The sequence below is a fragment of the Rhineura floridana genome, chromosome 11 (assembly GCF_030035675.1).
Source record: "Rhineura floridana isolate rRhiFlo1 chromosome 11, rRhiFlo1.hap2, whole genome shotgun sequence".
Taxonomy (NCBI): Eukaryota; Metazoa; Chordata; class Lepidosauria; order Squamata; family Rhineuridae; genus Rhineura; species Rhineura floridana.
The window spans coordinates 73251773-73266517 of NC_084490.1; the positions used below are offsets into that span (position 1 = coordinate 73251773).

Here is a 14745-nt window from a genome sequence, read left to right on the forward strand (position 1 = left end):
TTTTAATTAAGTTTCTAGGTGGTCTGGTTCAAGAGTTATACACCAAAACTTCAGCCCGGCAACTTCTGTTAAATGAGCTCATACCTGGCTGCTCTAATGTGCCCTTTCACGTTTGTAGCCAATAACTGAAGTCAAGGTAGTGATTAACAAGGGATTTGTTGATCTCCAGGCAATAGCTAGAACCCATTGCAAAGCCAGAAAAATGTCTTTTTTTCTGCTTGTCTGAAAATCTCATAAATATAAAATATATAGCTTTCAGCAGTAGCAAAAGTCTCTTTCTCTTTGTGTGCAGGAGATGTAGAACAAAAAATGACAACAGGATCTTGGTAGACAATTGTTTACTGTAAACAATTTCAGTTATGATAATAAAAGTGTACATGCAGGGTTTTTTAAATTACTTGCAAAAATAGCATGGCATACATTTTATCTATTTCAAAAATAATTTTGAATAGAAATTTAAAAAGTGTACATACAGCTTATGATGCCATTACAAGGTGTTATTCTTTTCTAAATATAAGGAGTCAAACAAGTTCACATTTTCCCGGGCTGTTGGAGTGCAGTTTATTTGTTTAATTCATAGGCTGTTTTGAAAACCTTCCCAATATGAAGCTTTAATCCTATACTAATTTTTCTGGAAGCTGCAATGCTCATGCCACATACCAGGAGTAAACTCCACTGAATTCAATAGGACTTACATTTGAGTAGGCATAGTTAAGATTGTGCTGTAAATCAATGGGACTTTTGAGTGAACATAGTGAAGAATTGTATTTGTGTTGTAAATCTTTCTTTCTCCCTCCCATCCTATTTTTTAAAGCAATTCAGCAGGGCTTACTTAGGTGTAACTGCTTTTTTTGTTAGGAAACTAATATTGTTTTTATTGTTTTTAAGTTCTGCAGTGACCAACTGATTTTGACAATAAGCTATTATATGGGGTGTATGTATTTTTACATTTTCAGTGTGCGCGTATATGGAGGCTTTCCAACAACCCTGTGAGGTAGGATTGCTGATTGGAAACCAAAGCAGTTCACAAGAAGAAATAAATCCATTTAAAAGCCAATAAGCATAAAACAAGTATAAAACAGTTGCGAGCCAGCTTAAAGTGGCATGATTCTGAATTTTGGGCTGGGTGAGTGAAGTTCCTTATCACTTGAGGTTGCAGTCCTGGGCACACTTCCCTGTTTGAGTGAGTCCCAATGGAATACATTGGGACTTGTTTCTGAGTAAACATGCATAGGATTGTACTATAAATATCTTTACAGGTTGTGTAAGTAATAAACATCTTTAATGGCCATGCTTATATAAATATTTCTTCATACTATGTCCCGATGAGTATCTGATTTCACACTACGGTGGTACATAATTATTTCCTCTACATTTTAAGTGTACCCTTCTTTCATGGGGTGGTCCCCCTCTGTTGTTTTCACTCTGAGGGGCAGATTAGGCTGAGAGATGGTGAGTAGCCCATGGTCACTCAGTAAACCTTTTAGCTGAGTTCCATTTAAAAAAAATAAAACGATTTACATGCAGGCAAGGTTTATTAAGTAGATCCACACAATACATTTAAAGCACATCCAACTCACATTTAAAGCACATGGGTTCCCCTAAAGAATCCTGGGAAGTGTAGTTTCCCCCTCATAGTTATAGTTCCCACCACCCTTAACAAACTACAGTTCCCATGATTGTGTGGTGGAATTCATGTGCTTCAAATGTATGTTGAATGTCCTTTAAATAGAATGGTGTAGATCTGCCCTAGGCAGATGCTCACTTCTCTATGTAAAAGAGACAGCAGGTGAGGTGTAGTGGTTAGCATGCAGGAATAGGACCTGGGAGACCAGGGTTCAAATTTCCACTTGGCCATGAAGCTCACTGGGTGACCTTGGGCCAATCACAGTCTCTTAAACTAATTTCCATCCCATAGGGTTGTTGTGATAGAATAACGATGAGGGGAAGAATCACTTGTGCCACTGTTCTTCAATCTTGTGTCCCCAGTTGTTGGACTGCAACTCCCATCAGCCCCAGACAGCATGGTCAGTTGTCAGGGATGATGGGAGTTATAATCCATCAACATCTGAGGACCCAGAGTTGAAGAACACTGATGTATCCCACCTTGAGCGCCTTGAAGGACAGGTGAGGTATAAATGTGAAAACTAAAATAAATAAACACACTGCAGAACATTATTATATGAACATCTTTATCAGAACTGCAGAGACGGATGTTGCGGTCATGTCAGTCCCAGCCTTCTTGAGGGACAAAAACATTTGGGAATTTGGACTAAATACAACAGAAAAACAATTTGGCAGTATATTCCCATTCTTGAGATCTCCTCTTACTATCAACAGAAATGTATAGACATTTGTTGACTTTCCATTCCTTATTGTTGGTGATAGTTTTGTGCCTTCTATGGAATTAGAAAGCATACAGATATGGGACCAGTGTTTGGTTGTCCAATGCCCAACTTTTTTTTCCACTGTGCAGATGGATGTGAAAAAAATCAGATGGCGATCAGTATCAGTCAAGGTGGATGGCATTGCCAACCATAAGGAGCTCTTCTTCGGCATGTGTCTCAAACAATATGTCTCCTGTATTGTGATGCATGTTATTATGGGTGATTAATAATTCTTATAATTATTTGTTATTAATGATATTATTAGTATTGTTATGCTTAAATACATAGGTTAATTACATTCTTTTGTATGAACTATACCTGTGATTGCACGCAACCATATGTACCAACCATGTACCTGCATGCACCTAGCGAGTGCAAAGTGGCAGCAGAAAGAGGTGGAGTTTGGCATAATAAACAGGCAATTACCAACATTTTCTGTTGATATTAATTCCTCCTTGGAAATGGCTACATACTTTATCACACTGATTTCTTTATGGCAGATAGATCCAAGGTTCAGCTTTCCACAAATGAACTACAGATATTGGCTTTGAAGGTATGGTGACTCACCTTCCAAGTTCCAAGCACAATTTGCCAAGCCAGAGGCTCTAAGCAGAAAAGGCTTTCTTTCATTTCCTGCCCCCTCCCCCCGGCTCTCAGAGTATTTCTATCCATTTCTTGTCATTCCCCCCTCCCCACTTCTCCTTGCACACTTAATTTATATCCTATTTCCACCTCATACTCTGAATGTTTTTCATCGGTGCTCCTTTTATATTCACTTTTTCCTCCTCTAAAAGCTTCCCTGTCTTATCCCCTTCCTCCCTAGTCCCAAATTTACTATTTATTGCTTTTTGAAATGACCCTCTTTCGAATTTGTTTGATCTCTCCTCTAGCCCTTTCCCCTCAGAGGAGGCTTTCTGGCTCAGCAGGAGAATGTGTGGCAGGGAAGGAGGCCTGGGGTGTGAAGCAGGGAGGCCAGAAGATGCCAATGCCCTTTTCTCTGCTTCAGTCAGTTCTTTCTCTTCCTTCTCTCATACTCAGCAAGCCATGTCCCTTTTTTGCATGCTACAGCCTCACTCTCATCTGGTTCTGTAACAGCCCTGCTCCCACACATGCCTATGCTTTTTGTTAATAAACAAACTTAGAAGGGCTAAATTGTGATCTTGGATGAACAGCATGACCAACTTTGTACATTCCACTTGTATTTCTGACTTACTAGCAGGTTTGCCCATGATTTCTTGAGAGGTATGCCCTCCTTTCCCAAATGCACACACACAGTAGGTTTTGTACAAATGCTTTCCTAAACTTTAGGTTAGGATCATATTTTTATTTTGATTCATATGCATACAAACAAACAAAAATGGAAAAATGGAAATGGACTGCCTTCAAGTCGATCCCGACTTATGGCGACCCTATGAATAGGATTTTCATGGTAAGCGGTATTCAGAGGGGGTTTACCATTCCCTTCCTCTGAGGCTGAGAGGCAGTGACTGGCCCAAGGTCACCCAGTGAGCTTCATGGCTGTGTGGGGATTCGAACCCTGGTCTCCCAGATATTAGTCCAACACCTTAACCACAACACCACACTGGCTCTGTACAAACAAATGAACACACCAATTACCTATATAGATTTGGCGTGACCTACACTGCCCTCCTGGAGAGGATTTTTGTACTGAGTTTTTGGACTCTTGACTATCACAGTATCTGAAAACAAAAGAGCATGTTGGTTGTGTGGATTGAAATGTTACAGGCCTACAATCTATGGTAAGTCATGCATTTAACCAATGTGGCACCAAGCCAGTCTTCTCCCTTATCTCAATGCATGTTTCCTGATTTGAGCTGGCAGCCAAGCAATTGAGGGCTAAATTTGTGATTCAACCATGAATGATCTATGTTTGTAATGGCATATTGCTAAACAAATAAAACAATTACGATTAATCTCCAGCAGTCCTCTCCCTTAAAAAGAGGCATCATGCAACGACACCTGATGCTACTATTTTGTAGCATTCAAAATCAATAATATGCCAAGCCGCTCCAGTAAGAGGATCCTTGCACCCCAATCCTCAATTTGGAAGCAAGACCTAGTTATTTCAGTGGGGCTTGCTCTCAGGTAAGTGTGCTCAAAGCTGCAGTCTAGGAGAGTCCAAATCCTTACAGAAGATGCCAGGAAGGAATTCCTATGGGTGGAGAAATTCCTATGGGTGGACTGTAATTGCAACAAGTTCAATGTAAAAGCTGATATCTTCCTTATACCATTGGCTGTTAATATACTTAGCAAATACTCCAATAGACCTGAACAATTAACTCATACTTTATAAGTAATCAATACCACAAAAAGTATTCAAAAGCAACAATTCTTTGTAGAATGTGTGGGTCTTTTGACTTCCCCCATAAAGACACAAGAAGAGGCTTTTCAAAAGAGATGCTACAGTATTTAGGAACTGAGTGGGTGTGGTCATTCTCTGAACACTGTCCAATCTGTACCAATAGGTAAAGTCACACAGGGGAGGGGGGGATTATAGATGTCTTATGTAAAGCTTGCATTTCTGAGACACTCAGATCACTGCGAAAGGGAAATAAAAGATTGCTCTCTTTTTAAGGGTATTTTGGTTTCATGAGCATAAGGATCCAAAAATCACCTCTCTAGAAAATAAAGACGAATGCACAACTTCATGATTGCATTAATAGTCCCAGCCATCCCTAGGGGTGGGAAGTACCAAGTAGAGTTTTGTGAGGATTACATCAAGGGAAATTATCCCAGTTGGAACTAGGGCTGCAGCCACTTACAGACAGCAGATTTGGGGTCCCATGAAAGGCAATACATTTCCAGTCTTTCTTTTATTTGCTTTTAGTGCTGGAGAGGTACCATTTTCAGTCTCAGGATCTTAAACATCCTAGGATGGTCCTGGATAAAACCAGAAAAATGAGAAGGGCCATAGTTCAGTGGTAAACCACGTGCTTTGCATGCAAAAAGTTCCAGGTCCAGTCTGTAGCACCTCCATGTAAGACTGGGAAAGACTTCTATCTGAAGCATTGAAGAGCTCCTGCCAGTCAGTGTAATGAACTAGACGGTCCAAGCATCTCACTCGATATAAGGCAGCTTCTTATGTGCCTAGACTTCTTTTGGGGAGGCTACCTGGGGAAAGAATGTGAAAAATAAAATTATTTAACTGTCCCTGATACGCTGCAATTAACAACCCATATACACCAAGGCAATGCCACCAACCAATAGTACTACTCTAGAATGAATGGAGCTTGGGCATAACCTTAAGACTCCAAACTTTTATCAGAATGACTTAAGCTGGAATCCTAACCATGTCTTCTAAGAAAGAAGTCCTAGTGAATTCAATGGGGCAAACTCCCAGGTAAGTGAAGTTAGAAATACAGCTTGCAATGACTGTGGTCCCACAGCAGAACTAATAGTACTAAAGTTATGATCCTATTCACACTTACTAGGAAGTAAATTGAACTCAGTGGGTCTTAATCCTGAGTAAATATGTTTAGGTTGGACTGCTAATTGTGCAATGACAGCAGGGGGGACTCCTGTCGTCAAAACTGATCACCTACCATCCTTAGCAAATATTTGCAGAAATCAACAATAGTATATATAATTTTAAAGAATACAGAGACAAAAAAATTAAGCTTGTTAAAGGCCTTAAGGACCCAAAGAACAACTGCTCACTTGTGAGTACTTTGGTTGGCGACTGGTAAGAAAAACTGGACTGACCTGCTCCTGTGCCTTTAACAACACCTTGATCTGGAAAAACAATCAACAGGTAAAGCTTTCACAGCTCTATCTACTAATATCTGCATATCAAGCTGTTGTTAAAAAGTATAGGTCGGTTAAAAAAAGAAGCTGGCAACCCCTCCAACCTCCCCACTTCCAAATAATTGGACTCCTCTTAGGAAGTTCATTCTGGAAATCTTGCATCACAGAGGAAGCAACCATCATCTAATTTCATGCCAGAGAAGCATAAAGAACTTTAGCAACCAAACTGTGGTAAGGTGCACATTTTCTGCTACTTTGCATTATTCATCTATGGTGATGGCTGGCTTAGGGTCACTTGGGAATTTGCTGGGGTGTTTGCTTTTCTAATAATGCTTAAAAATATGAAATGAATGGGTTTTGTCGTAATCCTGACAAACCAAAGTATTCCAGGTAGATGACAGGAAGCTGGGTATTTTAAATATTTCCTCTATAGGACCCAGGAGAAGCTCTGCTTTGCAAAGAAGTGGAGTGGAAACTTTTATAGCTGCAAAGGGAGTTATTCTGTTGGAAAGAAACTAAGCAGCGTTTTCTAAAAGCTGGTAAAGGCCATATTGACAGAGACAAATCCCTTAAATAACTGACTTTCTGGTAATACCGCATAAAACTCTGACCCACAGGGGGAAAGATCCTGCAGGAGTTCTAGAGTTCACCCAAACATCTTTCTCTATGGCTCTGTTAATTGAAGTAGAAGCAGTGGATTGAGTAAGAGAACATGTTGAACATTGTAGAGGTGAGTAAAGCAAGAAAATCTTCTGAGCTTTGGGCTTTAAACTGAATTAGATTTGGTACATATAATGATGCTTTTTAGGACTGAAGCAGAAGAATTAGCATTGTATCCATTATTTCCATTGGAGGCCAAGCCTGGCAACCAAGAGGTCTTTTGTATCTTTAAAAGTTGTGCAGGGGGGAGGGAGAACTCCACCTTGTGGTTTTTCCTGTTACAGGGTTGCAAGAACACCTGCACTTGGCTGCCTTTCTCTTCTCCTAAAGATACAGGATCAGTCTCAGGGATTTAACCTGGCAACCCTAATTACTACCTTCAGGGACCTTTTCACAATCTTTGCCTGCCAGGAAACAGAAGCTTCATGCATTACAGAGGATTCTGTGAATAGTATACAAGACTAGGTTAATAAGCTGAAATAGCTGCCTTTTGAGCTAAAATGTCTTCTATTTTGTTATGTGGGCCCTCTTTCCCGTTGGGCAGCAAGCTTTCATCACGCATACCTGAAGAGTGTCTGCCATTTCCTTCAAGGTTTAATATGCCAAACTCAGATAACTTCTCTGCCATATGAAGTTACCAACAAAGGTTATGTAACTGAAGGAATGCTATTAGAGGTAAAAAGATGCTTAGCTGGTACAGTTCCATAATGGCTACTAGAGGAAATTCTCCCAACAGGATTTTTCATTCTTTCTACAGGGAGAAAATTGGCATTATCTTTACACTGCCCATCAAGCAAGTTCCCAGGGTAGTTTACAAAGTCAGAGAGTACAATAAGAATGCAACATACTAGTTAAACCAAAACATGTAGTAGTAGTAGGATGTAAAATTAGGATAGACATCTTCAGCAAAGATAAAAGAAGCTAAGATAAAAGGTTTGTAAAATGTAAACAGGCCTTTGAAAACCAAGTTGGTGTCAGGCATGCCTCCAGAAGAGAATGTCCTGACAGCAGATTTTGGGTGTCAGGAAAGGCAATACCCCCTCTTTTTATTCACCTTAGTCTTTTATAGGAGCTAAGGTGACATTTAGCCACTCCACATACTAAAGTTCTGCCATCTCCAAAGATGAAGAAATATATTTTTGTATGTTTGTTGGTGTTCCTCTTACTTTGCTTCTTTCCTGTGTTACTAATGTTCCTACAGAGAATCTAAACTAGAAAATTTTATTTCCCTCATTATTCATCCTAGAAATCTGTGTCAAATTTATTTTTATTAATTTCAAAGCCTTTTTATTGGTTAATGTCATATGATGGTGAAGACAGCCTTTTGTGTTTCAAATTGGAGGATATGTTCTATTTCTATTTTGGTGCATTAACAGTTGAATCTGAAAATGCAGTTTGATGTAAAATCAGACCAATTACAATAAGCTTCTACTTCGGCGATGACTCTAGCTGTTGGAAAAAAGAGGATGCATGTTTTCAGCCTGGTATGGTTAAACCACTTTGTTTAAGGCAAGGTGGGCAAGGTCAATTATAAACATACAGCACACCTAGAATTTTGCTAGAATATATTTCACCTCCCACTGTTTTATCTTGTGCAAATTGAGACACTCCTGAGGTCCACTGGAGACTATTCTGCAGAGGTCAGTGCCATTATTCCACAATTATGTTTGGAGTTTTTTTAGTGTAAATTTTGCAAAGTGTTGCTGTTCTTCACATATTCATAGAAATAAAAGCAAAAGAAAATGATTTCCTACAGGAAACCTCAGAGCCAGTGTGGCATAGTGGTTAAGGTGTTGGACTATGACCTGGGAGACCAGAGTTTGAATCCCCACATAGCCATGAAGCTCACTGGGTGACCTTGGGCCAGTCATTGTCTCTCAGCCCCAGAGGAAGGCAATGGTAAAACCACCTCTGAATACCACTTACCATGAAAACCCTATTCAGAGGGTCACCCATAAGTCAGAATCGACTTGAAGGCAGTCCACTTTCATTTTCAAACATGATTGCACAGAAATAAATCCCATTGAACTCAAAAAGTATGCAAATAGACAAACCCACCCTTTCTTCTCCTCTCCTCCTCCTGCCTGCTTCCATCCCAGTCTTCCCCTCTGCCTCCCCTCCCCTCCTTCCTCCTCCCTCTTCCCTTCCCCATCCCCTGTGGTCAGTTTCACCTATCCTAAGCATGATTGCAGGGGAGTAAATCCCACTGAACTCAATAAGCATGCAAATGATCAATCCATTCTCAGCAAACTTGCACAGAATTCCATTTCTTACCTCTTGGGTTAAAAAGCAGGGAAATTCACTAATAGGCAAAAAACCTTGCGGTTTAAGAATGTACCTATAGCCCATAGGTATTTCTATCAAACTTTAAAAAACAGGGAAATTGGGCAGCTCTAGTGAATGCACCAAGGGAGCAGGAGACCTGACCTCCTCTCTGAGATATTGTACTGCCCTACAAATTTGTCCAATCCATTTGCTGTGTAGTTTGCAAGAATTTGGTAACGTGCCTCTGAGCATATGGTGAGTGGTGGCAACACCTGCAATCAGCCCAAATAATAGAAAGAAGACATGTGCTGTGCTGATCTTGTTTTAGCAAGGAGGACTTTATTAAGACAGTTGATATAGTTCAGATGGTCACTTTAAATATGTCTGATTTACTTTGCAATTTTAGTGAAGCTTCCTATAAAAATAAATGTACTGCCTTCAAGTCAATTCTGACTTATGAGTTCCAGTTTGGAAAAAGGGCAGGGTATAAATAAAGATAATAATAATAATAATAATAATAATAATAATAATAATAATAATTCATGGCTGTGTGGGGATTTGAACCCTGATCTACCAGGGTGTAGTCCAACGCTGACCTGGGGGAGGGGCAGGAAGGGGGGAGGGGGGAGGGGAAGAGATTGGGTGGGTGGCCACTGGGCAGAAGGGAAGGTCCTTTCCTTTCCAAAAGGAAAACATTGTGAACAGAATCACTGCTTTTCAGGGTTTCCCCCACCTTTTTATTCTACAGCAGGCACATGTAGCCTCCCACCCCAATTTAAATCAAACCTGGTCACAACCACACCAGGCCTTTATCTCACTTGGGAGAGTCATGGCTTCTCCCAAAGAATTCTGGGAAGTGTAGTTAGTGAAGGGTGCTGAGAGTTGCTAGGAGATGCCCTGTTCCCCTCACAGAGCTTCAATTAGAGTGGCTGACTGTTAAACCAGTCTGGCCGCTGGAGCTCTCTCAGTGGAATAGGAATCTCCTCGCAGCACCCTTTACAAACTACACTTCCCAGGATTCTTTGAGGGAAGCCATGACTGTCTCAAGTGAAAGCAAAGTCTGGTGTGGGTGGGGGGCCCTGATTAGCCAAGCCCAGCAGCTGTGAGTCTGGCTTTTAGAACCCTGACAGTTGGTTCTTACTGAGCATGCCCGACATCATTCAGTTCAATGCAAAAAAATTTAAATTAATTAAAGAACTTTTAAACTGTTGAAGATGAAGGTCAGAGTATGGGGCAATGTCAGTAATAGGATTACAGGTACTCTGTGAACATGGCTGATTTTTAATGAATTTCAACAGATTATGAGAACTCTGACAGAAAAAAGTCCAAAAGGGGTCTGGGATTTCTCTCTCTCTTTTTAGACTTTGAACTCTCTATCCTCTCTGACTGTTTTGTGTATTGCCATGAAAATTGACAGGGTTGTTAAGCAAGCATTTCTGAGTTCAGGACTATAAGTCTTGTAAGGTTTTGTTTTGAAATGAGCTTATGGGAAGCATCAGAATGGCATGGGGGTAGAGTTGCCAGGTTCATGGCCTGATCCTGATCCTGTATCTTTAGGAGAAGAGAAAGCCAGCCAAGTGCAGGCGTTCTGGCAACCCTGTAATGGGAAAAACCACAAGGTGAAATTCTCCCTTCCCCCTGCACAACTTTTAATGATACAGCGAGAATTCCACCTTGTGGTTTTTCCCATTACAGGGTTGCAAGAACACCTGCACGTGGCTGGCTTTCTCTTCTCCTAAAAATACAGGATCAGTCTCAGGCCCTGAACCTGGCAACCCTACATGGGGGGTATTTTCAATTTAACATTGCGGAATGTGAAAAATCCATGCTGGCTATAGCATACAGCCACTCTCGTGGCTGTATAATTACCTACTCATTTCTCAAAAAAAATAAGAAATTACAAGTAATTTGTTTTTCCTAATGAATTACTTCCAAGCTTTGCTTAAAGGTTAGGCAATGTTCTTGTATGCCCTTATGGAAACCGGAAAACGTTCAGCTTTTAGAAGATGAGCCTCCACCCTGACTGAGGAGAGAGGCTGATGAAGATGTAGGGCTCATCTACACAGTGGTTTACTGTGTGTTTGGTGCTACTCACATCTCCTTTAAATTTGCGTGGTTCACATGACGTTACTGGCAAACTGAAGCTATCACACAGTTTTCCCCTTGTAAATCCGTACTAACCCAATCCACTGATAAAACAAAAAAGGAAGAAAACAAATCTTCACTGCCTGTGTCTAGTGCTTGCAGACACTTTGCTCCGATGCTTTTAGGTGGGTGTGTCAATCATTTCCCTCTCCACACCCACTCCCTCCTCCTCCCTTCATCCATTTCATTTCCTGTAGGCTGACAAGCAACTTCTGGTTGCTGTCCCCCATTCTGCTGGCCTTTTTTATGTTTCTGCAAACAGTGCCTTTATTTTCTTTTCCTCCTAACTTGCACAAAACCATAACACTCAAACATCTTTGTTTGAGATTTGTATTTCAACTGTACCCAACCAGGGAAAACACAGATATTTGCAACTTAGATATTAGTGCTTTGTTTGCCGCCCTGGGCTCCTGCTGGGAGGAAGGGCGGGAAAGAAATTAAATAATAAATAAATAAATAAACCCTTGGGTTTTTTTAAAGGAACCTACTGCGGCTGGTAGAACAGACTGAGCATGCTCAGTTAGCAATCAGAGGGAGTGCAAATGTTTAATTAGAGGGCAGGGCAACAAGGAAAAAGCGAGACTAATCCTCCCCAGAGGAATGCCTACCTGTGTGAATGGGAAAAAGCGACTGGCAGCTAGCATTGAACAAGAACTGCAGATGATGCAAATGGAAAGTGAAGGTAAAACTAGTGTATTTCCTCTGAAGAAATGTTCCCATGTAAAGAGGCAGTGATGTGACTGCTCCTGAAAAAGCCCACCCGGGACCTATCAGTTTGCAACAATTACTGAATAGTCGCAAATACCCCCTTCTCAGGGAAGGTGATTGAGAGGGTTATGGTGCAGCAATTGCAAGTACTCTTGGATTAAACGGATTATCTTGATCCATTCCAGTCTAGGTTCAGGCCTGGTTATCCCTGGGCCCCTATATACAAACATGTATAACCTTCTTTTTTTCCTTCTTTTCAAAAGAGATGGTGGTTTTTGAGTTTGGAAGAGTAAGTGAGAGAAAGCAGCTGGAGGTGCATTTCACTTTTGTATGTATAAATTACAAAATGCTGCATCTTCAGTAACACTGTCTCCAAAACCTATACTGTTCAAGGAAGATGGCTCCACTAAAGCCAACCGGCTAACTAAAGACCCCATGCTGCTTGAAAGCTAGGGGCAGGTCACGTCTGGTAAGAGGAACTAGGGAGAGATGCATAATATCTGTCCCCTGTTCCGGGCCTGTCCAGAGCCAACAGACAGCTGGGGGATGCTTGACTCCACACTCTGGCCTTCGACTGCTGCTGTGCAATGCCAGGTCTGTTGCCCAAAAAACATCGCTCATCCATGATATGATATTGGATGAGGGCGCGGACCTGGCATGTATTACAGAAACCTGGCTGGATGAGGCTGCTGCTCCTATTCTTGCGGCCATGTGTCCGGCTGGGTTCTCGTATGCACAGCAGCCGAGGGTCGGTAGTTGGGGAGGGGGAGTGGCGGTTATTTACCGAAGGTCCCTGGTTCTCACCAGACCTCCTCTCTGTGAGACCAAGGTGGCAGATTGCATGTACTGGAGGTTGGGCCCAAAGGGCAGTCTAGGGATTCTGCTCGTGTACCGCCCACCCCGCTGCACGACGGACTCCCTGGCCGAGGTGCTGGAGGTGGTCTTGGCTGTGCGTGTACAGTCCCCAAACCTGTTGGTATTGGGGGACTTCAATGTACATTCAGAGGCCATCCTTACTGGGGCGCCTCGGGACTTCATGGAAACCATGGCTTCCTGGGAGCTGCACCTTATTACAATGGGGCCCACCCATGTAGCCGGTCATGCACTCGACCTTGTGTTTGTCTCGGGAGAGGAGGGGAGTGATCTGAAAATTGGGGGTACATCCATCACCCCCTTGTCATGGTCAGACCACTACTTGGTGAGGTTGGACCTTTCGGTGCCACAAACCCTCAGTGGGGGTGGAGGACCTATTAAAATGGTCTGCCCCAGGCATCTGATGCATCCTGATGGATTCCTGAATGCGCTTGGGGATTCTCTGGAGCATGCACACAGCCACTCGGCTGAGACCCTGGTGGAGGGGAGGAATGCCGCAATCGCCGGGGCATTAGACCGGGTGGCTCTGAAACGCCCTCTCCCCCTGAACAGAGCTCAGACGGCACCGTGGTTCACCCCACGGTTGCGAATTCTGAGGCGAGAGGTGAGATGGCTAGAGCGCCGGTGGCGGAAATCTCACTCTGACGACAATCGGCCACATGTTAGAGCGGCTGCGGCAGCCTATCATGTGGCAATAAGGGCAGCAAAAAAAGATTTTTATGCTGCCTCTATTGCATCTGCAGAGTGCTGTCCCAGGAGACTGTTCCAAGTGGTCCGGAGCCTGGTCGGTCCAGTTGCTCCAGAACCAATGGAACATGCTAAGGCCTCCTGTGACGAGTTTGCTAAACACTTTGCGGAGAAAATTGATTGTATTAAGAGTGCTATTCCGTGCGCTGTGGACACAGTGAGCGAGCCAGAGGTGACCAGTGGTGCTCTGGTAGTGTGGGATCGGTTCCAGCTTCTTCCATCTGATGAAGTGGACAAGGTGCTTTCAACCTTAAAGCCAACCACTTGCTTACTCGATCCTTGCCCATTGTGGCTCATTATGAGCTGCAAAGATAGACTGGGTGAGGGGATCAAGATGGTGGTAAATACATCTCTCGAAGAGGGAGTAATGCCATCATCGCTCAAGGAGGCAGTAATAAAACCAATCTTAAAGAAGTCCTCCTTGGATCCCCAAGATCTGAACAACTTTCGCCCAGTCTCAAATTTGCCATTCTTAGGCAAGGCGATTGAGCGGGTGGTGGCAAAACAGTTGCAAGCGCAGTTGGAGGAAGCGGATTATCTGGATCCATTTCAATCGGGCTTCAGGCCTGGACATGGGACTGAAACAGCCTTGGTCGCCTTGGTAGACGATATGAGGAGGGCGTGGGATAGGGGCGAATGCACCTTCCTTGTCCTCCTTGATCTCTCAGCGGCTTTCGATACCGTTGACCACGTTATCCTCCTGGACCGCCTGAAGAGGTTAGGCATGGGGGGCACTGTATTGCAGTGGTTCCATTCCTTCCTCTCTGGTAGGTACCAAAGAATGGCATTGGAGGATGAGGCTTCGGATCCTTGGTCTCTCACTTGTGGGGTGCCACAGGGTTCCATCCTCTCCCCGATGCTGTTCAACATCTATATAAAGCCGCTGGGGGCAATCATCAGGAGATTTGGGCTGCAATGTCATCAGTATGCGGATGACACGCAGCTCTATCTCTCATTTAAATCTTCACCGAGGTTGGCTGTAGAAACCCTGTCCAAGTGCCTGGAGTCGGTGAGTGGCTGGATGGGAAGGAATAAGCTGAAGCTGAACCCTGACAAAACCGAGGTACTGTTTGTGGGAGACAAGGGAAGGCTGGGGGATGTGGACCTGGTGCTCAATGGGGTACGTTTGCCCCTGAAAGACCAGGTCCGCAGCCTGGGGGTCATTCTTGACTCCCAGCTGACCATGGAGGCTCAA

The 14745-nt window shown here is 42.9% G+C and overlaps 1 protein-coding gene across 2 annotated transcripts in view; it reads left to right on the top strand.

Annotated features, from left to right (window-relative positions):
• Positions 1-6126: 6126 nt before the first annotated feature.
• ZDHHC11 (zinc finger DHHC-type containing 11) overlaps positions 6127-14745 on the top strand; it is a 63287-nt gene continuing 54668 nt past the window's right edge. Inside the window, exons 1-2 of one of the 2 annotated variants that reach the window (XM_061591102.1) lie at positions 6127-6383; positions 6770-6882. In XM_061591102.1, coding sequence (XP_061447086.1) covers positions 6865-6882 — 18 coding nt within the window. In that variant the 5' untranslated portion in view covers positions 6127-6383; positions 6770-6864. The remainder of the gene's footprint in view (positions 6384-6769; positions 6883-14745) is intronic. The other variant, XM_061591099.1, reaches the window with a different exon arrangement.